Source organism: Lepisma saccharinum, chromosome 4 (genome assembly GCF_977018435.1).
Source record: "Lepisma saccharinum chromosome 4, izLepSacc3.1, whole genome shotgun sequence".
Lineage (NCBI taxonomy): Eukaryota > Metazoa > Arthropoda > Insecta > Zygentoma > Lepismatidae > Lepisma > Lepisma saccharinum.
Genome location: NC_139232.1, coordinates 108,478,442 through 108,504,507, shown reverse-complemented (window position 1 = coordinate 108,504,507; position 26,066 = coordinate 108,478,442). Strand labels below are relative to the sequence as shown.

At 41.4% G+C, this 26,066-nt stretch overlaps 1 protein-coding gene across 1 annotated transcript; it reads right to left on the bottom strand.

The window, feature by feature from the left end:
* Nucleotides 1-3,215: 3,215 nt before the first annotated feature.
* Nucleotides 3,216-24,519, bottom strand: LOC145987319 (uncharacterized). The gene is made up of 2 exons (XM_083121840.1): nt 24,338-24,519; nt 3,216-4,340 (listed from the first exon to the last, which is right to left on the bottom strand). The coding sequence occupies exon 2, from the start codon at nt 4,337-4,339 to the stop codon at nt 3,809-3,811; it is 531 nt and encodes a 176-aa protein (XP_082977966.1). The 5' UTR covers nt 4,340; nt 24,338-24,519; the 3' UTR covers nt 3,216-3,808.
* Between the last annotated feature and the right edge of the window lie 1,547 nt (nt 24,520-26,066).

Genomic DNA, 26,066 nt, shown 5'->3' with positions numbered 1-26,066 from the left:
TGTGTAGGGACATTTCAGTCAACTGTTCCTAAAGCATCGGGATATATAAGTTACATATTTCCCTAAGAGCCAAAAGTTAACGACTAGAGGGAGGATATGCAGAAACCAGCGCGGCGGATTCTCTTCCATCCCTTCAAATACAACCCTGGACGAGCCTTTTATTGTGTGTGTGTTCGATTATAAATATGTCTTGGCAGTGGCATGCCCAAGGGCAGGGGTTTGGTGGGTGTCATAACCCCCCCCCCTTTTGGTCCAGTATTCATAAAAAAAACGTCAAAGGTAGCAGAAGATGGCAAAATGAGAACTGACTACAAAAAAATTACACCTAACACCTCCCTCGACAATCCTGGGCACACCGCTGTGTCTTGATTATTTACGCTTCTTTCGGCATCCTCGACAAGTTTTCCTGCCACATTCCGTCATCTTTTCACAAATTAGCTACATCGTAAATACCAAGAAAGCTGGCGGAACACACTCAAATTTGGTGTCCCGTTGCTTTAATGAAAAGAATGACGCAGTACTCTCGAAGGAAAGTTTTTTTTTTTTTTTTTTTTTTTTTTTTTTGCTAAATTAGAAAAAGTTTGGGGCCGGGGTCACAAATAAGAAGTCGACTGTGCCACGGTGGAAATTTTCTTTTGACAGCAGGCTTGCGGTCCCTTTTTGAAGCTTGTGTATGTGTTTCCTTTGATTACATTACAAATCGAGCTGATTGCTATGGGGTGGCCGAATTATATCATTGACTTGTTCACTGCACCCAAAGTATTTCCCGAAGGGCGTCCGCAGAATTTTTGAAGGATGGCGCTAAAGTGATATAATTAGGAGCAAAACAATTATAAATCAGGCCTTTATGAAAGGTGGCGGTACTTGTCAGTGACGTGCCCAAGAGGGGGGGTCATAACCCCCTTTCGAGTAGCATTCCTAAAAAAAAGTATACGTAACTCTCCCTTTCGAAAATCCTTGGCAAGCCACTGGTACTTGTTTAGCACAACGCGCTACGACGCCAGGGTGCTGGGTTCGAATCCAGGCCTGGCATAGGTGATTTTTGTGAGTCCCTGACAATTCTAAAGTGCTTCTCTTTCTATTTCTCCTTTTTTATCCTGCTTTTTGCGGGCAAAACACGAGTTCATTGCCATCTTTTCTAAAATAGAAACTAATGTCCCTACCCACTAAACAAAGATTGCAGGCATATTTTTCACGTTTCAAGTCCATCGTTAACTGTGTAATCGCTTTGTACCGTGGCGCCAGAACTTCCATTACTATTATCACGGGGAGAAACAAACTCGGGGCCTATTTGCATTTCATCTTAGCAAAGTGTGTGTGTGTGTGTTAGGGGGGAAGGGGGAGGTTGATGGCCTGGCACTATTGTTCAACGGTTATTAAATGCAAGTTCATCGTTCAAGGGCATGGTTATAGAATTTGTGGGGCGTGATTTGCAAGTTGTTCCACCTGTTTGTCAGACATGGTTAATCTGTGCAAAGAACAAGATGTTTTAAGAGAGGAACTCGGCACAAGTATGTAGTTTAAAGAATCAGATGTTGCTAGACTCACTCTCAAAGTTAATGTTCAGCCCAGATAGTGGTCATGTAACAGTATTCGGTTACTTTTCAAAAGTTATCCAGACGGTTACTTTGTTCTATATACATATCGTATAACATATTCCATGCACGTATTGCAAGTGGCCTGTGACAATATATTACGTTAATTACGTTAATATATTACATTAAATTATAATTAACCTAACATATTTTATGTAAAAATATGGCCATAATAAAATTCGAAGCAAACCCCTTTACATTAAAACGAAGATTACCACTTTGATTTCTTCTTTCCTTTAAAAAATTATACTTCTATTTACAGAAACTGGAATGCCCAGGATGATTGTCGGAGTTTATGTGCTCTAATGCCCTAGGTTTTCCAAAGTAAATATACTCGGGGCAAATACAGTGGCAATTTTGACGATAGCGATAGAACATTTTTGTTATAATCATGAACTCTTCCATTCTTTCAGGTGAACATTTGATTCAAGATATACTGCAAAAATCTACCTCAAGAAAATGTTCTTCCATTTGAGAAATGTAACTGTAAAAGCAACTTTTATTTTTGTTCCGTTACTACTTGTTTAAAGAGTAACTGAGTTATATCTACAGTTATTAATTTCAAACAGTAACTGGTTACAGTTCCTATTACTCGAAAAATAACTGTTCTGTTAATTCCAAGTACCTATGTTTAGTACCCAGCAGATTTGTTCGCATAGTGTGACAGAATTGTATCCAGTATGTACCGTACGATGTTACCGAAAGCAAGGGGTTCAAAGGAGGTTGTTGAACGTTGAGGATCAGCGTCCTAGGTGTCAAGTCGGAAGACAAAATAACAATGTGTCTTCTTTTTAATCCCACATCTCATCATTTTCGCCCCCGTGACACCTTTGGTAGATGGAAATGAACGATACATGAATATCTGAAGCTTTAGATCCTCTTCACTACCCACACTCATGCTTTGTGTGGGTTATCCTGGAGTGAACAAGCAGGCAACACAGGAAGAGCAGAGTAAGAGCTCATTTATTTCATTTCCAAAATGCCATTTAGCTAACAGTAAATCGCAGAAAACCTGTTTCATTGCTAATCTTTACACAACACACTTCCCTGACCCTGCATTCGCTAATTTAGGTTCACTAGATAAGTTTCTCGTTGACGTCATCTTATCAGTATAACCTTTTGTATGAACTACATATTATGTCACAGTTACGTCTGGTTACGTTGTGATAACAAGAAACCAAGCCTCGTTCCGTTCCTATTTGATGGCGTAGTGGTAACGCTTGCAATCAAGGGGTCCCGGGCTCGACATTCGGTGGGGCACTTAGTGGTTAGGGTCCCACTTCGAACTGTAGGTCCAGTCCCGATCAGCCTATCTGTGCATAAAGCGCACTAAAAAAACAAAACTAAAAAAAAATGACCTATTACATTTATAAACAGTAAAGTTTGAGAATTTATCCACGGTGGACAAGAATATACTCACATTTACATGTTACCACTTCGTTACTTCTTTGCTGATTCTTCTGCTGCAATCACCATATTTCAACCTTTCCAATTTTTAATTCTGAAATGAAGTCCGTTGCTTAACCATTTAATTGTAATGTGGCATACATCATAGTTCACAGGAACTTTTTGTGGCTGTTCGAACAATTGGATGAGGATTTCAAATAACAATTGGTGTCCAATTAATATATTTAAAAGATATCAAAGATATGTTTATAACTTAATTACAATAATATTAGGTATTAGAATACACATTTATTTTAACATACAGATGAATATTTTTGCTGTTTTGAATAACGATATGCCATCGCTCTTGGAATCTAGAGAAAATATAGAATATTCCTTTTTAAATGGAATCAAGACTATGGCCAGAATTGGGAAGGGGTTGACATATTTTGTTCGTGGGTACAGTGCATTCCATCCTTTCTGTAGACATATGAAAGATATGGGAGAATATAGTATATCTCCACCATAAACACCTGAGTATATAACTGAATATAATGAACAGAAATCTGGCACTGTTTTAATTGAATTTTCGTTCTATGATACCTGATTTTGCAGGTGAACATAAAGTCATTAATCATAACACATATTACGTAAAATAATGTCTTCCTCTCATTTGAGATATTCATGAACGTGTACATATCAATGCCTGAATGCGCCTACAGGTGCATAATTTAGACATAAGAATAATCATAAAATAGAACTTTAACTTGGCGAGGTTCTCCTATGGAAAATTTCCACAGTTCGTCAGGAAAAAATCCATACATCAACTACACTTTAGGAAAACAGCAAAGAAACTGCTCAGGAGGACATCTAGGAACTGAAATCTGAAGCTTCGGACAATGCGAGAGTCTCGAACATCTACAACTCGAAGGGTACGATTTCTTCCCATTTTCAACATTGATGAGTCGACGTTTTCCAATAAGTGCCGCAGCCAACTGATCTGAAGAAATAAATGCAGGCAAGCTACGCACATTATGGAAACTTCCTACTGGTCTTCTGGTGTACGTCCTTCTAGGAGTGTTAACAACCTTGGTCGTTGTACTGGGTCTCGTTATTGGTTTGGTCGTCGTGGGTTTAGTAGTCGTGGATGTAGTCGACGAGATTGATGACGAAGGAAGCGATGGCGTCGTGACTTGAGTTGTGGGTGGACCATTTGTCAGGTCCGCAATATTATTAGTGAACACTTCTTCCGCTGGCGGCGCTGCTTGTTCAAGGTCCTCTACTGGAGCATCGGTTTCTTGGCCAAGCACAATTATGAATGCGTGAACTAATGTGACCCAGTACAAAAACAGCTTCATTCTATAAAGACAGAAATGTGTTTTTATTACTAGCTATAGGTACTACCATCCATCTAGAAATCTATCTTTTTCAGGGTGGCTACTCTAGAACCATGATAAAATTCAAGTATAATTCCAGGTTTTCAAGGCAAATTTTCAAAAAATCCAAGGCTACAAGCAGATGTTTTCCCTATTTCAACCTTGCGTATTACCGCTTCTCAACACCCACACACATGGACCAGAGGGGCGCAACCACGAACTTTTGTCTGGTGGCGGGGCAAGTACCAGGATAAACGTACCAATAACAATAATAAAAATAATAATAATAAATATAATAAAAATAATGACATTATTATTATTATTATTATTATTATTAGTGGTAATGTCAAAGACGTTGTCATCCTCATAAATTACACAAAAAGGGGGTAGAAGTCTGTGTTAAAGCATTTGTGTTGGAACAATCGATTTTAACATAAAAAACCGTTCAATTTCACATTCATTAATAATGGAAAACAAGTACACAAAGTGTATTTTTGAATGGCAGAAAATGCATGATAAATACACTCCGAATATTCTTCTTTTTTTACATATAACATATGTATAACTTTCATGTACAACATATGTTTTACACATATTCAAAATGGAGTGATGTAAAATAAGAAAATACATACCAACACTAATTGTGTACGTATTCGAAGTTTCTTTAATACATATACGTATATATACAGCATATAGGTCTTTTATTTATATTCATTACATAATCAATTGATCCACCTCATAACAAACCAACAGCAAAAATTATATAAATTGTCTCAAATGTGCACGCTCCTTTTCCTCCCAACAATTGTTCATGCATTTAAGACAAAATCCATTAAGAGAAGTCTTATTTCTCTCTCTGGTAATTTACAATGCATTACAGAAAACACTCATACTGCGAGTGAAGCGCACAACAAAATTTTTAATCCATTATTTTGCAAACTGAAAACAATATTGATTTAATAGGGCGCAAATAATTTCACGAGGCTCCATGGCATTCTCTACTTTACAACTCTTATAATTTAGATTGTTCGGCGGTCAGGGTCGACTCCCGCCACTCCCTAGCTACGGCTTTGAACTTGACGAGACTAAGAAAAGCAGGTATTGCGAGCGAAGCGAGTGAAAAAAAATTTATGAAATGTATTTTTATTTGCATAAAATTTGAAATCGAGGGGGATAATTGCCCCTCTGTGCCCTCTGCAGGTGCTCTTGGGCACCAATGTTTGCCCCTTGCCCTCCTTAGAATTGATTTCCATTCAAGGCCTCGCGGGGAGGGGGACAAGGCCCCCTGCCCCACTGTGGTTGCGCCACTGATATGCACACACAAATATAGTAACAATATGAAGTGTGTATGTGATTCCAATGTATCCAAAAATTCTAATTTAATTTAATTAAACGGTATATTAAAAACATTTAATTTGAGGTCCTTAGTTTACATTTGCCATTTCACATACTTAGACTCGAAATACATCTACAAACACAAGTCACACAAATGTTATGGTATATATTCTAACCTGGGCAAAATTGTAAATTGTGTAAGAATTCCAAACTGAAATCTACCTAATCATCTTCAAGAAATCTTATCTTGCAATAAACTTCCGTCTGTCAGAATGCTCTACAAAGGACAGTAACAAAGTAAACAGATGGAGAGAATTCTGTTTTATTTTTCACACAACATTACTTTCCTTCCTCGATAAAAATAAGAACTCAACTGTGAAAATCTCGCCTCAGGGCATTTATCTATATGTATAAATTCAATAGAATTTGGATTAATAAAAGTTGCAATTTTTCACGTCTACGGAGAAAAATTCAATCCGAATTCACGCATAATTCCCGGAGTCAATAATTCACGCAGAATTCCCGGAATTTACCCTGTTATTCTATAAAGAAAATGTGTATAAGGTACACAGTGTATTTAGATGTGCGTTTGCTGAATGAGGAAACAATTTTTCTGTACTTATATTTTCGTTTGACGCTACGAACTCTCGAAAAATACAATTTTACCCCGAATATATGCAACCATGCTACACAAGTTCACAGTTACCTGGATCAACTTTGCAATTACTTTAAACAAAATATATTACCTATCTGTAAATACAGGTAGATCCCACATAAGCATGTCTGAATAAGATGCGTAGTAAATAAACGGTTATTCATTTTCAAATATCGTACATTCTATTTCTCCAAAGTATCGAACGAGACCTTGAGTTTCGGATGGTATGACTTGCCTCAATTTGCGCAGAGTTGTTAGCACAACGACACTGGTGGCCAGCGTTAGAATCCCGGCCTGGGCATGGGAGTTCTTTGTGAGTATCCCTTCATCAAAATCATCATTCATCTTCGCGATTAGCTAAAAGTGGCAGAAAAGCGAAGTAAAATAAACCAAATCAATCATCTCGATTACGAAAAGGACAAGGTGGTATGTACCATATCTACCTGAAAACTCTGCAGATCATTGATGGATTATGGAGTATTTCTAATCTCCACAGCTTCAAGACATTTTGAACATAAAATACGTAGGTTAATCTAAAAAATAACATGAACAAATAAATATAAAGTTTTCCGCAACCTACGAAATGAGGTGCGAAATCCACCACTTCTTTTTCAAGATTCAAAATTTAATTCAACTATACAGTGCAGTGGGATGCACAAATATTGTTCAGCAAATTGTCCATGACTATTTTCATTAATTTTTCTTCTTGCTTTCTGTAAGTTAAGGAATGGATTTTTACATCTCTTGGTGCAGAGGTTGTCAGAAGCTTGTTTGGATATTTTCAGTTCTTGGATCTCTCATTGTGTAAAATAAAGAGAATTAACATTATGATGTACAATAAATAAATAAATATATTTGCTTAGTAATACTTACGCATTCAACTCTACAGACGCCTTAAGTAACATTGCGTAGGACTGAGGAAAACGCTCACAAAATAAGCGCCTGCCACTTCTTTTCCTAGAAGCGGTGAGGAATGAGTGAGGGGGGTGAGTTAAGTATCAGGTATTCGGTTGGGAAAAACCCAAGTCAAATTATTCATTACCCCACCCACTTAAATAAAAGGTAGCTGGAACTTTGAAGATAACGACCTAATATTCCGATTTTTTTATGCCACTTGAATTAGCATAAGAGTTGTTTGATCTTTCTAAGCTTTATGTCTTCAAGGACATACATCAAAGAGTGACTCTCTTTAGAAAGATCAGGTCATTGATCTCGATTTATTTTTAGCTGAGCTGAACTGTAGTTTAGAAATGATGAGGACGGTCAGTACTTTCCCCATGTTACTATTTCGGTGGACGAGTGTTTGCAGAAAGGGGACTAAGGGGCCAATCCCCCCACCGAAAAGTAAATATCAGTCAAAAATCATGCATTTCACATATGTAATAATATTATTTCAATTCGTTGCAAGAACATTATAATTCCACATTCAAGCTGTCTTTGAGTGTGGGCAGAATGTCTTGGAAATAAATGTCCCAAGTGCTCCTGCAACAGTGCCATAGTTGCCATGTTTGCATCAAACATACGTTTGGCAACTACGCATAGATTACAGACCACCTAGCGGCGGGAACTGTACCACGACATACCTTAGAGCTAGAGTTCCCGACTTGTCCCTTGGTACATGTCTATCCGTCAATTCCATTAAACAACCTGGCAAAGCGGCCGAAAATAAGAAATGTGCTACTGATTATGTGTAATAATGTGAGTGCAAGGCCCTCTATCACAATGCTCTTCAACCGAAGCAAAAAAACAAGGACCCATCTGCACAAACACAAGTTCAACATTCAAGAGCTTATTTTCCAAATGACAGTCGAACAGGAGGAAGGATAAAGGAACAAAAGGACCACACGTCTTGTTTTATTATTCTATGATCATGTGAGCATTCTTTCATGAATCGTGACTCCCTCCTTGCACACAATGCTGTCATGTGTCCAAACATAAAGAGCATGAGTTTAGGAAGAAGGCGGGTGGAATTCCTTTGCGGTTGATGACAGGTATGCCTCGCTTTCATTGGAATGTTTCCCTATGGCTGGTGTTTGTTCTTCCATTTTCCGGGACATCGGTAAGCAAACACTTTACAAACTTAGAAATCCTTTAGAAAAACGTTCGTTCTTCGTCCTCTACTCAGATGTCACCAGTTATCCTCTCAGCTGAATAAGCAAACCCTAGACTCGCTCACGATGTCCAACTTTTTTTCTATGTTGGGCCAGTTAGCTACTCTAGCAATCGGTCACGGGCCATATTAAATTATATTATATTCCATTGTATTTATACTAAATATTATGCCTCAGAATGAAAATAGGGGATGCACCACTGAAATATTTGATATAGTGAACCCAGGGTTGGAGAAGCCACCGTAACGAGATATGGGATGAAACATGCCGGGCTCTAGAATGTACTATGGCCCATAGAAATGAAAAACCCAGAGGTTATACATGAAGAAACTGAAAAGCTCGCTGAGATGTTTCTTTTGCACTGGTAATTTGTAAAGTTTCTTTAATTGGTGAATACAATTCCACAAATCGAGGTACTGACCCGATACTTTTTCTGTGCATCCTGTATCACACAACTTTAGGGTGTCTTATATCCTGGCTTTCTTGCATTGCATTTCTAAAAGCAAATTCCTTTGAAAAGACTCGCGGAAAAAATATAACTCATTTAACAGTCCCAATGCAATTTCTTCTTGTAACAAAAATAATAATAATAATAAAAAAAAGAATCACATGAATGGCCAATAGATTGATTCAAAGTTTATGCTGCACAATGCACAAGAAATGATTTTGAATCCTCCGAAATTATTGATCTCAACCCTCAATTCTACCACTTATTACAGTAGCACCATAGTATCCTTGACCAGCCACTTTTTTCCTAAATCCACACCCACCGCAGAGAGAGTAGCAGTATTAATAGCTTAAGCTAGTCCAGATGCAGCTATATTTTCAATAGGAAGAAATCGCAGAGAAAATTTCTCGTACTGATCCAGACTTTGGGAAATGAACTGTCGACTTCCTGGATTATCAAATTGTCAGAAAATTTGAACTTAAACCACGCTTATTCATAATTCCACCAAGCTTTCTGAAACCTCGGAAAATATGCGAATTACAGGCTTTTCCGTAACAAAGCCTAACGACACTAGCGACACTGCCCCACGCCTGGGTTTCAAATGACTTGGTGAATCTATAAAATTCAGCCCACTGCAAGAATCAGGAACTTATAATGAAATGGTAATATTCATGGTACAAGTTCAAAAACAACTGCTTCGGGCAGAAATTACATGTAATGTTCTAGAATTAGCGAAATATCGGGAATTCTGAGCAATTTCCATCCAGACAAATTCTCGAAATTCTCGTGAAATCCTGTGTGGAATAAATTTCTTTCCCGTCCGTATTCCGTCCTGTACGCCTCTAGTTTAGAAGAATAAATAAGTGTGAAGAAATTTTTAACAAGTCGCTGCTCACAAAGGATAAAACAGGTAATATGAATAAATTTACTGAACCAAAGGGACCGTTTGAACCCGTTGAACACCCCCTTAAATACGCCCATGCAAATAAGTGGCATGTATGGACATTGCTGACGTTGCGACATTTATTGACATTGATTTACGCACATGAGTTGCATTCTTGACGTCTGGAAACTAGTTTCATAGCTTTGACAAACAGGTGCTAACAAAGTGCAATTTTGTACCGCAAAACAGTTGTTCGAAATGAGGACGACCAACCAGAATGCAAGAATGACAGCAGTGTACAAGATTCTGCCGCACTCTGTAAACTATTCCTGGTGTGTTATGAATCACATCATAAGCGGCGGCAATCCTGGCAATTAATTCCATGTGTATTGTCCGTGCCCACCGGGGTCTTATAAACAGTTCAGGTCAGGTGTCCTCGGAGGCCAGGGAATAGAGCCTCCATCCAATCCAGTGAACAGAAAAGGTATCATCCAGATGGTTGTGGACATCCACACTGAAGTGAGGCTGTACTCCGTCAGTACGATGGCTTCTCCGACTCTAGGTCCCCTATCTCAAATTGTTCATTGCTGCATCACTTATTCTGTTTCATTTTTGCGCGATTTCACTGAATCACCCTGTATACATAATATCCACATAGTTCAAAAAAGTTTCTGAAATGATCCCTCCAACTGGAATTTTTTCAAATATCACACTGCGTAAGACCAATCCCCAACATTATTTCTCTTATCTACATTTAATCTAGATTCTTCTTTACAACACTCGAGCACTGAGGAGACAAAAAAAAATACAGCACGATGAATGTTACCTAGCCTGTAGCCATGTCTGCTGAAGATCTGTACATCAATTACCGATAATAGCTACCATTTCAGGTTCTTGGTTGGCGACACGAGTTTTCTTGCTCTGTAATATCAATCTGCATCGCTACACGGGCACTAAGTCCCACCTGCCGTCGCACTTAAAGACCTTTTCTTGTCGTGAATGCGACCCCTACGTGTTTGCCCAGAGGGCAGCATGGGTCTCAAGTGATGACACTGAGGAAGGTCAAACATGTTACCCAATAATATTACTCCGTAAAGGTGATGCGTCAGATCCAGTTTTCATCTTTGGTGAAGAGAGAAGTGGTCTCTTCCCATTATTCACGGTTGGAGTGCATGACGAGGCAGTAAGTTCCTTTTCTGATGATGACTCCAAGGTTATGGTCACATACTTCTGTACTTTTAGTGCTAAATGCCATAGCAGACTCGTAACTAGACCTCACCAGGGGTCGGAACCAGATGCGGGGGGGAGGGGTCGAACGGGTCCGTCAACCTCCCCCCTGGAAATTGACATTGTTTATTTCAAGTCAAAGAAATCACAAAGCAATTGTTTTTGTAGTTAATAACGGAAATAACAGTGACGTGCACTGAGGAGTAGCTAGTCTAGCAGAGATAGATTAATCAATCTCACATCTCTAATTATTTTCAAATCACAATATTTATTGTCTTCTTAAAGCCACAATTCATATGCAACACTTTATTATTCATGCGCTTCTCGTCCATCGGTGTGATCCGCGGACAAAACTGGCCTAGCTCGCTCTTCTTCCGCCTTAGCAGTTCCAGGTAGAAACGGTTTCCTAAGGAAAAGGGAAGATTTCTGCCTCTACCTCCCTTGCCCTCTCGCCCCCGCTGCAATGGTTGAAAGCCCGTGCTTTCAGGTCCCCCAGTCTATCTCCTATACGACAGATAGGGGATTGGTTTCCATTCGATTCCTTTGTAAATCCTATAAAGAACTCAAGGGAAAATTTTATGCAGTACTTATGTTCACTGTATTTACACATTTTACACGTTGTTCAATATGTATGTATAATATGGGATGTAGTTTTGTTATTTATGAAATGGGAACGTGTTATGTGCAGACAATAATCTTATGCTTTCTTTATTTTTTATTTTTATTTTTTCAAATATGGAATATAAAATGATTAAATTACAGGCTCAGGCTCTCTCTCGCTCTCGTTTTAGTAGTGTTTTTTTTAAAAAAATATACTAATCTCTTGGTCTCCAACGGATGTATTTATTTGGGCAAGAGAACGCACATTCATATTGTTGTTGGTTTGGTTTATTTTACTTCGCTTTCTGCCACATTTGGTTATCGCGAAAATGAGGATATTGTGATGAAATGAATGAAGGGCAGTGGCGTAGCGTTATAGTACGCCCGTACGCCCGGCGTTCCAAGATTTAAAATTTCAAAAATGCTTAAATGCTGTGATTATAAAATAAAACGTGACTAATTTCATATATGTTTGACCTTCATGGCATTATAATGGCTATTTTTCGCGATCCGCTTGCAACGCTCCACTCTCAACACTCGTTCTAGCATCTCTTTCCGAGCAGGTTCGGCGTACAGGACTCCTATATTCCTTGCTGCCTTTATGGAGGGAAAGCTTCCATTTCTACAGCACGCGCGTAAATGGGCTCTCTTACGCCGGCGTACGAGAGGTCTACCGTGATTGGTTCATGTGACCCTTCCTGCCTTCTGAAGCAGACGACAGCGGCAGAATTCCTACCCGGTTCTTCGCTCTTCGCGCTCATGCAACTCGTGCTGTGTGATGCTACAATACGCAATATTGACTGACGTAACTTTACCAATCTCAAATATACTGCTTCTTAATGGCCACTGCATTGTATAATTTATCGCACGAACAGCGATGTGTATTAGAAACTAAAAGATCAACACGGTTTTTGTCAAACAAGTTGGTGAAGTCCTCGTGATAGAAATTCAGCCTGTGGCTGCTCTACCACTTAACCCGCAAAACTATTATTTTTTTATTGTATTTTTTCGTTATTATCTAACTACTTAATATTGTGTGAATGGAAATGTTTAGCATTCATTTGAAAACTCTTAACATCGAATGGTCTCTGGACAAAATTATTTTAAAATGTTTATCAGCATTCTCAAGATGTAATAAACAGTGGTCTGAATTACTAATCGGCACTGTTACGTCAGTAGAGTGTACGATATTTGGATCATCATCCACTCTGCTTTTCACAGTGCGCCAAGACGACAGAGGTCCCTGGTTCGAATCCCGGCGTGAGCACGGGTGTTCTTTGTCAGTGTCCCTTCATCAATATCATCGCTCATATTCATATTCGCAATTAACCAAAAGTGGTAGAAAAGCGAAGTAAAATAAACCAAATCAATCAGTAGTTGGATCGCCCACAACAATGACGTCTACTGTTGTGCAGAGGCGCTTGTGATTCAGGTAGGTTTTTAATGACTTGCGTCATGCAGAAAGATATAAAAAAAAGTATAGAACACCAGAGTTCAAAACATCTGTGGCATAGTGAGGCATCTAATTTTATTGCTAAAACATGCAATGATGATGTTTTATTGAAAACCCAGCTTACTTCAGGCAAATAATACCTGTGGCGACTAATACCATAAGTAAATTATTAAGCAAGAAAGGGCCGACTCTTCCTTCGGACTTGGCGTTCCCACCCGAAATGTCCATGCTACGCCACTGATGAAGGGACCTCGAACAATCCAGGCCGGGATTTGAACCGGTGATGAGCGTGCATTCTTGTTCCTGTGCTATACTCTGCAGTGAATAATGAAATAATTTGAAATGAAAAATGTATCTCAGAACTAAAAGAAGCCAAATTAATATTATTGAAGAAACTACAAAAAAGTGTGTTTTGTAACTTGTTTTGTTTCTGTGCATAAAGTGGACTTAAAACACCAAATCAACCAACCAGGGGGGGAGTGGTTATCACAGCGCGCTAGGACACCAGGAGTTCCGGGTTCGAACCCCGACCTGGGCATAGATGTTATTTGTGTTTGTCCCTTCATTAATTTATCGTATCATCTTCGCAATTAACCAAATGTGAGAAAAAAGCGAGGCTAAATAACAATAATCAAGTCAAATCATTGATTGATTGATTGATTTGGTTCATTTTACTTCGCTTTTCCTCCACTTTTGGTTAATCGCGAAGATGATACAATATAATTGATGAAGTGACACACTGAAAGAATACCCATGGGCAGGGACGTAGCTAGGTTGATCACTTTGGGGGGCCCAAACGTAAGATTTTTTCTATCAAACTATTATAAATTATCAAACTATTTATACACCATATAGGCCTATGCTGTATACATACATTATACATGTATGTGTGTGCGTGTATATATATATATATATATATATATATATATATATATATATATATATATATATACAGGGTGATTCTAAAGGTATAGTACAATCGAAAATCACAGATACCTCCCATGAAATAGAGACGAAAGTTCCCCTTCCACTTTGCCGAGAGATGCCTCCGTGAGGAGCTAGAGAACGCCGAAAACGTGTGAAAATGAACTTCACACCTCTGTACAGCCAGTACCAGTGAAGATAGAAAGGCGGAACAAACGAAGTCAAAAGGAACACCAAAGTCGCCCATCCGAAAAACACTAGGCGGCAGCTGCGCAACGCATGCGCATGGGGTTCCACAAAGGAAATAGGAGTGTCCCGCAAGACAAGTGAAGGGAAAGGGTAGCGATCGACAACGGTAGGGACAAAAGAAGCAATGAAGCATGAAGTAACAATTGCACAGCGGGAAACAAACACATGCACCGCGTGGGGAGTCCCCAAACACAGTGGGGAGACACCGCAGCAAGAACAAAGCACGGTTCAACAAAAGAGAAAGAGGACCGGACGGGGAATGGTACCTGTCAGGGAGACAACAAATGCGGGACGAGGGATTCTCCGTAGCAGCACCGAGGGGATGTCACACAGAGGTCGTGCGCCAGCAGGACAAACACAGCAACTACGGGCACAGGAGGTTTATTGCCACGCAAAGGTGCACTTACAGATAGGAATAGTACGTAGTACGTAGTCGTACCCCGGACTGACGTTGTTACAAAAGTTGCTCAAATTGACGACCACCACATTCAATGCAGGCATTGCAGCGTCGCAGGAAATTCTGGCGAACCCTATCAAAAATCCCTGGCATGGTACACACCTCGGCCGATGCTGCAAGTATCCGCGCTACCAATGTTTCCTGGTCAGGCACCGAGGTCTCGTAGACGAGTGCTTTCACATGACTCCACAAGAAGAAATCCATTGGTGTGAGGTCAGGCGAACGGGCGGGCCAGGGGACGGGGCCCTCTCTGCTGATCCAGCGCTGTGGGTAGGTATGGTGCAAAAGGGTTCGCACTGTGCCATCAAAATGTGCAGGCGCTCCATCCAATTGAAACCACATACGATGTCGCACGTTGAGGGGTACATCTTCTAGCAGCTCTGGAAGGACTGATGCAAGAAAGGTGCGATAGAGGCGGCCATTTAAACGTGGTGGCAGCAGGTATGGACCGATAATCTGTTCATCGATGATACCTGCCCAGATATTCACTGCAAACTGGGTCTGATGGTACACCTCGACTGCTGCATGTGGATTTTCATAATCCCACACATGGCTGTTTCGGCAATTGAAGATGCCCTCACGGGTGAATGTTGCCTCGTCCGTGAAAAGCACATGGCGCAAAAAACGGGGATCGTCGGTACAAAACTGCAACAGTCGTTGACAGAATTCCACAAGTCGTGGGTAATCTCCAGCCTGCAACGCGTGGACTCGCTGTGGATGATAGGGATACAGCAGATCATCATGAAGGACACGCCACACTGTCGACTGTGATACTCCCACTGCACGTGCAATGCTACGGGTGCTAGTGGACGGTGTGTCGTCCACGCGAGCAAGTACGTCCTCCTCGACCGCCGCGGTGCGCACATGTCTTGGGTGACCGACATGATGGCCTGCACGTAACACACCCGATTCACCAAGGGTACGGTGCACGTTCGAAAACAACCTGCTGTCGGGTTGTCGCCTCTCCGGATACCGTCCGCGATAAAGGCGTGCAGCTGCTCGGCCATTGCCATCTGCAAGGCCGTAGACAAAATGCATGTCCCTCAGTTCTACAAATGAGTAGCGTTCCATGGTACGGTGAGGATAGTGCCAATTATGGAATACTGTACTGCAGTGCACAGGTGGCACACACACACACACACTGGTCACAACGGCTTCGAAACAACGTACTCAATTGTCGTACGTCAAGCACACCACCACCGCACCGGCTCTTTCACTGACACACTCCCTGACGCTGCACTTCCAATCAGCCCACACGTCCGCACGGCGCTGTGGTACAATCAGCTGACGTTCCTGAGCCACCCGTGCCTGTGCTCTTCACTACCTGACCACTGCCGTCAGGTGGGGCCATGTACTCTGGGGCCTTGTCATCGTGGAACACATGTAGCGTCCTTCATTCTTGCCCCATTCACCCACAACACGTACTTCGTCCGTCTTGCTCGAGCCGACGGGGAGCACTACGTACGATCGTGTGGTGTTTGTGTACACCAATGTGGGGTAACCCAGCAGTTGAACAGACGTGCATACCCCCACGTAGCTTCATTACACGATTGTCCCACGCAGTTTATCTGTCCAGCCTTGCTCGGCCCGGTCTCACAGCCACGCGGCAGTGTGCTTCTGCGGTGGTGTGAGGCCACGCTTGGTTTAGGAGCGGAAGGCTGCGGCCGAGGAGGGACTCGAGTTGTTCGGCTGGGGTTGCGCTCGGAAGCAAGCAGCCGCGTCAGGTCTGGGAACGGTGGACCTGGTGATCGGGATGGAAACATTCCGACCTCGTCCATTAGTGTCGTCCACCGTACGGAGTGGTGGGGTCCGTACGACACTCCAGCAGCCTTTCGCCCGCTCCCACCCAACGATGTGCCTCCGGCTTCATTTCTAAGAGGCTGATTGGGCCCCCATCACGACGTTTGTTACAACGTCAGTACGGGGTACGTGGTCCTATCTGTACGTGCACTTTTCATTAGCAATAACCTCCTGTGCCCGTAGTTGCTGTGTTTGTCCTGCTGGCGCACGACCTCTGTGTGACATCCCCTCGGTGCTGCTACGGGGAATCCCTCGTCCCGCATTTGTTGTTACCCTTGGCAGGTACCATTCCCCGTCCGGTCCTCTTTCTCTTTTGTTGCACCGTGCTTTGTTCTTGCTCCGGTGTCTCCCCACTGTGTTTTGGGGACTCCCCTTGCGCTGCACCGCCAGCGCCGCCATTTCTGCCCCGAACCATGTACGCGTCTGTTGCCTGTCGAGTGTCACGGACCACTTTGCTTGCATTCTCGGTGTGTTTTTACATCCTACGTCGTCCTCCCGTGGTTCTGCAATCCCGCACTACTTTTCTCGACTGCACTGCTTCAGTCATGCTGTTTGTTTCCCGCTGTGCAATTGTTACTTCATGCTTCATAGCTTCTTTTCTCCCTACCGTTGTCGATCGCTACCCTTTCCCTTCACTTGTCTTGCGGGACACTCCTATTTCCTTTGTGGAACCCCATGCGCATGCGTTGCGCAGCTGCCGCCTAGTGTTTTTCGGATGGGCGACTTTGGTGTTCCTTTTGACTTCGTTTGTTCCGCCTTTCTATCTTCACTGGTACTGGCTGTACAGAGGTGTGAAGTTCATTTTCACACGTTTTCGGCGTTCTCTAGCTCCTCACGGAGGCATCTCTCGGCAAAGTGGAAGGGGAACTTTCGTCTCTATTTCATGGGAGGTATCTGTGGTTTTCGTTTGTACTATACCTTTAGAATCACCCTGTATATAGTCTTGGAAAGAAAAGGGTCAAGGGCCTCCTCGATGGCGCATGGTAGCATCGTCGCCTTGTAATCAAGGGGTTCTGGGTTCGATACCCGGTGGATGCTCATAGTGGTTCGGATCCCACTTTACACTGTAGAACCAGTCCCGATTAGCCTCACTGTGTATAAAGTGGACTTAAAACACCAACTCAATCAATCAATAAATTGGAAAGGAACATCATTTTCTTCTGTAGCCCCCAACAGTCTACGGATAGCCTACACTCTCGCGAAATTCACAGCCATTATTCGGGAAACTAAATGCAGAATGAACTCGTTAGCTTAATGGCTGATACACCAACAACAATGTTATTAGTCTTTAGATTTGTAAATTTGTTCGAAGAAAATTGAGAAGTAGATAAAACTCTTTTCCGTGGTTTTAGAAATAAAGTGCTGGAACCAGGTTTACAAGTATTGGCAACAGTGCAAATATGAAATGTGTGCGTAATGAGTTCAAGTTAGGCATGTCATGTACACAGTTCATACCGGAATCGAATCCGGTATCTCTTAGTTCAAGGGCTGGCCCGAGTCTTCTGTGGCATCTGATTGTTCACTTGGGAAATTATGACGATAAGAAATTATATGGACACGTCTAATTTCTTAAAATTAATCTTATTTGCGTGTGGAAAACTGAATATATGATGGCACTGGATAATACAAAATTCCCACACGCTTTTTATGCATCTTACAACTTTGCTTCTTTTCACCCTACTTTAACAGTTTTTCTTCCTAACAATTCCACAGAGTATAACACGCTACGAAACCTGAGGTCAAAGTTTCGACATTGGACAGGTATGGTTGTATCATGTCTGTCCCATCGCCATTTCTTCGGCTCATCATTCATCCTCATCGTCGCATTTAACCCAAGAGGTAGAAAAGCGGCGTAATATAGAAATACGTATATATAAATGATTGATTTGGTTTATTTTACTTGGTTTTTCTGACACTTTCTGGCTAATCGTGAAGATGAAGATGACAATGAATGATGTGAAATTGATGAGAAGACCATCATAAAGAACACACACGCCCAGTCCGGGATTCGAACCCAGGACCCCTGGCATCGTAATGCACCTTGTTAACCACTGCACAAGAAATAGAAACAGAAAATGCTTGATAAGTTATTTGCTTATCCATAACTCATGATTATATTATAAGTATTATTCGCTGTATGACTAGGGATTAATTATATTTGTATGTCTAGCCAACCTAGCCACCTAAGCAGCAGCAGCTTCCGCATTTGCAGGTGGAGGCTCAGTGAAGAAAAATCACAGAAAGTCAGAAAGATATACTTGTAACATAATACTTATAGAGCATGCAGACGGCTGTAATAACAATTGATACATACCTAGTTTCCTTCCTTAATTGAAACGTGGTTTATTCTTCATTATACATGAGATCAATCACCCTGGGAATCGAACCCAGGATCTTGTGTGGTAGTCAGACTCTCTTTTAGAATGCCAATATGTTGGATATTTGGTCGATCGGTCGATCCTTATCCATTGTTTCTAGAGGAAGACAATCTGGCAGCTTCTCATTCGACATTTTACTCGCGATGTAGGAAAACGAGATCACAAACCCTTCGTGATGCTATCTTCTCGCGTTTACAGAAGTTTACCACCGCTCGGACAATAAATCCTACTTCAAACTGACAGATATCAACTGTCCACCAAATCAACAGATGAACCAACGCTTCGATGTTTCTCCGAATTATCAGAAAGTGGCCGTTCTCTCCTTGCAGGACAGGTCATTAGCAGGAGGATTGAGTGCATGTGAGAAGAACCGCCATGTCATTCATTCCCGCGCCGAAAAAGGGGCAAGCAATAGAATTCTGTTCTTGGAATTTGAAACGCATGGACATATCTTTTCTGAACCATAAAATAATTAACGCAGAAAGTTCTAGCCACCTGTAGCTAAATCTTCCTGTTTGTGTCGTCCTTTCGGCTCCCATGGAGCCAGTGCAGGGCCAGATGAAGAGAAAGTGCGGGTATTTGGGGGATCCTGGATCTGCTGTGCAGCAGGGAGGAAGAGTGCATTTTCAATAGGTCTCAGACTTCCCTGACCGGGGTGGACCACAAAACCATTAACTGCATCCCCTCCCAATACATCTGTTTGTGTTCAACAAACAAGAAACAGGGAAATAAGAAAGAAATACATTACTTTGCTTGGGTTCGTGCTACTGAAAATTGAAGAAGTGTTTCAAACTGCAAGCAAAATTTACTGAAGAATTATTTTGCAACATTTGTCATCAAAGTAAAATTTCCAGCAAATACAGAACAGTTTCCCGGGGCCACGTGGACGTTTGCCGGGGCCAGTGCCCCCGCGTGCCCCCTCTAACGACGTCCCCGCCCATGGGCAAGCCGAGATTCGAACCCAGGATCTCTGTCTTAGTAGTCAAATCAAATCTTTTTTTTCGAATGGGGTGGAGGTTACGTGTCCTTTTTTTTAGTACTCGTTCATCATTTTGCAATCTTTTTCTGTTATTGACGTTCTATTTTTAGTAATACTGGGCCCTAAAGGGAGGAGGGGTATGAGCCACACCAACCCCCCCCCCCTTGAGCACGCCACTGATTGCTACCCCAAGTGTCGACGTCACCGCACGTCACTGGGAAATAAAGTTCAGTTAGTTATTTGAACAGAATAACGAAATAAAAAATGTATTAAATCGAAAAAAATTAGTGTAAAATACAAGATCCAGTATATGTTTTCATATTCTAACATTCAAATCAAAGAAAGAAAAAAAATGGTTTCACAGCTTCCAACAATTAGAGTTTCATGTGAGAAGTCACACAACATAAGCACTATGGCTAAAATTTCCTCCTAATTTTTACTTTTCCTTGAACGAGGAGACTAAAGATTAATAACAAAAGAGAATAACTATACAGTTCAGTACTCTAAATGTATGAAGTGATTAAAAATAAAGAAAGGAAACAGTGCTAGATATTCACTCATTTGGTGGAGTAAATAGAAGTCTCTAAAATGATATAATAATAATAATAGAAAAATTATAATGAAATTGGTTTGTTTTCGTTAGTTTACAATAGTTATTGTTGTATAATAGTCATAAACATGATGATAATATTAATCATTATTCTTATTTCTACTATTTAACTTCTATCAATGGTCTGACCCTCTTACAAAAATTTCTGGCGACGCCCATGAGGCAGAGGTTCTTCAAACATGCGTGTTTTATGGACGTTTTACAGAATGAATTGGAGTTAATTCAGTTCATGTGTGTGTGCGTATGCATACAAACACTCTCCACACATGCAATTCTTTCACGATAACGAAGTTCTGGCTCCTGGATCCACTGCTAGCATACTCCTTTGTGAGACTTGCGTTCTGTGTCCTATCCAAATGTGTTTGTCACTATCCTTTTATCGTTCTCATCTTATCACTAGTCCTCCTCATCGTCGCGATTAGCCAAAATGGAAGAAAAGCAACGTAAACTAAACGAAATCAATCAATCAACATTCAACATTCTCTTTTACTTATACATATGTCATTTAGTTTGAATGCTTATTGGAAGTTTTTAGCAATTGTTTTCGTAACTGTGTTTCGTTAACCACTCCACCACCGAGTGTAGAACAGCAAATAAGAACAAATGAATATTGGTTGACCTAATTGAAATAAAATCACTAGCGGTCGCTACACATAATCTTGACCTTGCACTGTACATGGAGTTCTATGCCTAGCCACACCCTTTGTAAAGATTTCATTGCCTTGGAAATTAATAACGAAGTTTTGGGAAGGTATTTGCAATGCTACCACCCACCAGATACGAGACCAGGAGGATGGAAGACAAACTGACGACACCGGAGACAGAACAAAACATTAAATGTATCGCCCAAGATTCTATCTAGCAACCCGTACCTTCGCTGTCCCCTACATTAATGAACACCGCTACGATATGTATGGCAAACACGCAAGAATAAGTTTGCCCAATTTTTGTTTGTTCCTCTCAAGACCCCTTGATTAAAGGGAAAACAGAGGAAGAAACGAGAGAAATACAAAGAGGAAGATATAAGAAAGAGAAAGAGAGTGGAAGAAAGAGAAATATAAAGATATAGGACGGAAACAAGAGACGGAGAGAGAGAGAGAGAGAGAGAGAGAGAGAGAGAGAGAGAGAGAGAGAGAAATATAAAGTTTTAAAGAAGAAAGGAAAGAAACAAAGAGTAAGTGAGAAGTAAAGATCTACAAGGAAACAGAAGAGAGAGAGAGAAAATAGTCAGAGGGAGAAAGAAAGGAGGTAAGAAATAACCTAAGCCCCGCGACAGGTTAAGTTTGCAGCAGGTTTTATGTATTAATCCGCGTGAGAACAACGCTCTGCAAATCCCGTGCCAGTCTTCCCTCAACCATCGAGCTGTTCATATCGCAGACAGTGAGAAAATCGTCAGTATTGCAGCAGAACTATATTCTACGTGCACGTTTGGGTCTATATATGCAAGACGTTGCTGCAGTGGCGGCGATTAGGGGGCAAGGAGGGCAGTTGCCCCTCTTTACTTTTCGCCACTTTTGCCCTCGCACTATGCTAAACCTTACCAAGGGAAATAAGCTGTCTTTGCCCCCCACCTCCCAGTTTTGGCACCTTGCCCTCCCGTTTTGGAACCCAATCGCCGCCACTGCTAATCGCGACGATGGGGATGAATTGTGATACGATGAGATGGATGAAGCGACAATCGCAAACACACATGGACGACGCAACACAATTCCTACAGAGGATTATCCTGGTTGCAGGTTCAGGCGCCAGAGTCTCGTTAGTCTGTAAAATGAAGTCCAGGGTGCGTGGAAACGAAGTTGACATTCTGGTAGGTTGGTACCTTTTGAAAATGTCGAACTCGAGCTTGGACATGTGTGAGTGAGTCGTCCCATCAATATCATCCAATCATAAGTCATCCTCGTCCTCGCGATTAGCCAAAGTTAAGCAGAAAAAACTACTTAAAATTAGAAATATACGGTCTAATATTACTATAGCGCCAGGCCCGTAACCACAATCGATCTCCGGGGGGGACTCACGGGTTATCAAATTTTAATAATATTATAATTATAAGAAGGTAAATTATGTGTATGTGGGGGTTGTTCATTAAGTTAATATAGGACACAGAAAATGTAGAAACATCGTTCAAATACATGCAGTTTATTTTCAATATTTTTTCCAAACCTCTACTTCCCAGTCGTAGCTGATGCCGAGAGAACATTCTAATTACTTCCCGCTACTTAGACTTCAGATGAACGAATGTGATATCTGTTCTCAGTGGCGTGTCCAGGATTTTCGAAAGGGAGGGGTTATGTATACTTTTTCTTGGTAGTCAGCCATGGACGTCCGCAGGATTTTTTCCAGGGAGGGGCAAGCAAGGTTTTTTTTTCAGGGGGGGCAAAGGACATATTTTCCTCCAAAATAGTGATGCCCTCTCAAAAGACACTATTTCTTCAACGAATTTATAATAATTAACATAAATTACTGTGATTGAAATGAAACTATGTGTGAAATATATAATTTTTAGGTACACACTCATTTTCCAGGGGGGGCCGTGACCTCCCCCCTTCCGGACGCCCATGTAGTCAGCCCTCATTTTGTCATTTTTCTACCTTTGACGTTCTTTTTTTAGGAATACTGAACCAAATGGGGAGGCTTATAACCCCCACCAACACCCCCCCCTTGGGCACGCCACTGTCTGTTCTTTGTATTCTAAAGTTCTGTGAGCAGTAATGTGCCGTAGTAAGTTTACGTCTACACGCGTTGTCTACGCGTAATCTACACGAAGATTACATTGGCTTATAGTTTACATAGTCTACTGTAGACAATGCAAACAACAGGGAAGAAAGAATTCCCAGTGCTGTTCCAAAGAGAAAGTATTACTTTTCTTCAAACACGTCATAATTGTGCCTATAACCAACTTAAGACCATCCGACGGGATCCAAGTTATCACATTTTCAACAACGAGGAAGAAGGGACCGGAAGAAAAACAAATGACAGTCATATGTGAAAACTGGCTTTATGTTTTACACTGTCTGAAAGGAAGGTAAAAAAGAAAACGTAATTTTTCGCCTAGTTACTGCATAGGAAAGTGCACGTGTCTTTAATGCAGATCTTTCTACGCATGTGCGAAATGGTGGAACTACACTGTAGAAGTAAAACAAAGTTTGTCCATTCTTGCCCATCAGAACTTCTGAGCAAAATAATATCTGCTCTCTACATTTTCACTGGTCACTGCGAACAAATTTTAGACAGTAGTTTTACCGAACTTCCAGTGGCGTGCCCAGGATTTTCGAAAAGGGGGGGGGTTACTTATACTTTTTCTTGGTAGTCCGCCCTCATTTTGTCATATTTTCCTACCATTGACGTTCTTTTCTTAGTAATATTTGGCCAAAGGGGGATTATAACCCCCACCTATCCCCCCTTGGGCACGCCACTGCAAACTTCAAAGTGGGCTGACAGCAATGCCAGGGAGACTCACCCCCCACCCTGGTTCTGCCTGGCTACGGCCGTGTGTAGCGCGTACTACGACGCGAGGGGTCCTGAGTTCGAATCCTAGCCTGGGCATGGATGTTCGTTGTGAGTGTACTTTCATCAACTTCATAATATCATCACTCATCCTCATCCCCGGGTTCGATACCCGGTGGAGGCACAAGTGGTTCGGACCCCACTTTAAACTGTAGGTCCAGTCCCAATTAGCCTTATTGTTCATAAAGTGGACTTAAAACACAAAATCAATCAACTCATCCTCATCGACACGATTAGTCAAAAGTGGCAGAAAAGAGACGCTACATAACAAAAATAAAATGTAATCAAATCTAATCCTACTATAATTAAAAGTTCAATTCATGAAAACATGAGAACAAGTAAAAACGAAAGTGAAAAGCGGACTCACCTGCTACACGTGATTCTGTCCAGTGCTTCAAAACAGCTAATGCAAATAACTCCTCTCTCGGCGTAGCGGTTATTGCTTTTTGGAGAAGAGGCGTTGCACGGGAGTACAGCAAATGAACCCAGCGCTTGTCCATCCCACTGGGTTGCGGTTCGAGGAGGAGGGATGTCCAATGGAACCTCAAATAAAACTCTAGTTTGCCCGAGGAGTGGTTGGTTCTTTCAAGTCGCACCAGAGGGCACATGAGGGACTGTCAAGGTCACAAAAAAGACGAAGTTGTCCCTCTTTGTCAAAGAGCGGCATAGACAAAACAAGTACCTGATGGCCGAAACCAGTACATGTTAAGCCTGCTTTTCTTTACGCTGACAATGGGATTTGTGTTATCTGTAACATCCCTTGGGCTTCGCTAAATTTCACAGTCGTCGTCAAAACAGAGACAGTGAGATCGTAGAACAAATCTGAAGAATGTATTTTTCCACAACAATTAGAATATTCTAATTTGTTGATTATATCTACAGTCTGCCGGAAAAACGTGTTAACGAGACAAATACAACATAGTTACATGGATATTGTTTTGTTATTATCTGCATAGACTAGACTTAGATCCAAGGTCGACTTAACAGATAAAGGGGAAGAAATGTAACTAACTTTGGAAAAGAATTTTAATTTTACGATACTATCATAACAAAACTCTTCTTGTTAACAGTTTGTGCTGGTTGGTGGGTATGGGAATTCCTTCATGGATTGATTGATTTGGTTTATTTTACTTCGCTTTTCTGCAACTTTTGACTAATTGTGATGAGAGGATGAATGATGATATGGTGAAATTGATGAATGGACACGTACAAATAACACCCATGACCAGGCCGGGATTCGAACCCGGGACCCCTGGCGCCGTAGGCCGTTGTGGTAACAACTTCGGCACAGAGGTCGGCGGTATTCTGTCTCTTCATCAATTCCATCTAATCATCACGTATCCTCATCGTAGCCATTAGCCCAAAATAGCAGAAAAGCGACGTAAAATAACACAAATACATTATGGATGCAATACGTAGACATTTCAGTGAAAAGCGTAGGCTTGACCTGGACTTTGGCATACCGAGCCATTGATCTAGCAATTGAGCTATAGAGCCAGTCCCGCTTTCGCTTGATATTTTGCTCTTGATGTTGTATCTTACGTTGAATTAATTGTCTCTGTTAGTGATACTGATACTGCAACGGGATCTGTTGCTTTTGCCTACTTCCCCTACGTAGTACATCTCCTGTGTGTGCCAATAAGGTATGGATGGATGTAATGTTTGTTTTAAAGCTGGTTTATATACAAATAGGCTAACAGATAATGGATGTATCTGTGGTGTTTCAACAATCAACTTATTGGCTAATCGCGACGATAAAGATGCGTGAAGATTAAATACATTTGATGAAGGAACACTCATAAATAACACCTACCCAGGCCGTGATTCGAAAATGGAACTTCACGGCAATTCTCTGAAGTTCGAAATTCAATACGCAATATTGTTACTTTACTACTCCCTAGCCTTCTTAAACCCGAAGGTTCATGGCTGCAGCAACACAGGCCTTCCATCTTTCCCTATCTTGAGCAAGTTCTATATACTCTTTTCCATCCCTACCGATTTCCCTTAGGTCCATCTCAACGTTGTCCCTTCATCTTCGTCTTGGACTTCCTACAGGTCTCTTACCATCAGGTTTCCCAACAAGAATCCTGTGAACT

What these genes read in the sequence shown, in the direction of transcription:
- LOC145987319 (XM_083121840.1), bottom strand. Translation starts at nt 4,339, where the DNA reads ATGAAGCTGTTTTTGTACTGGGTCACATTAGTTCACGCATTCATAATT.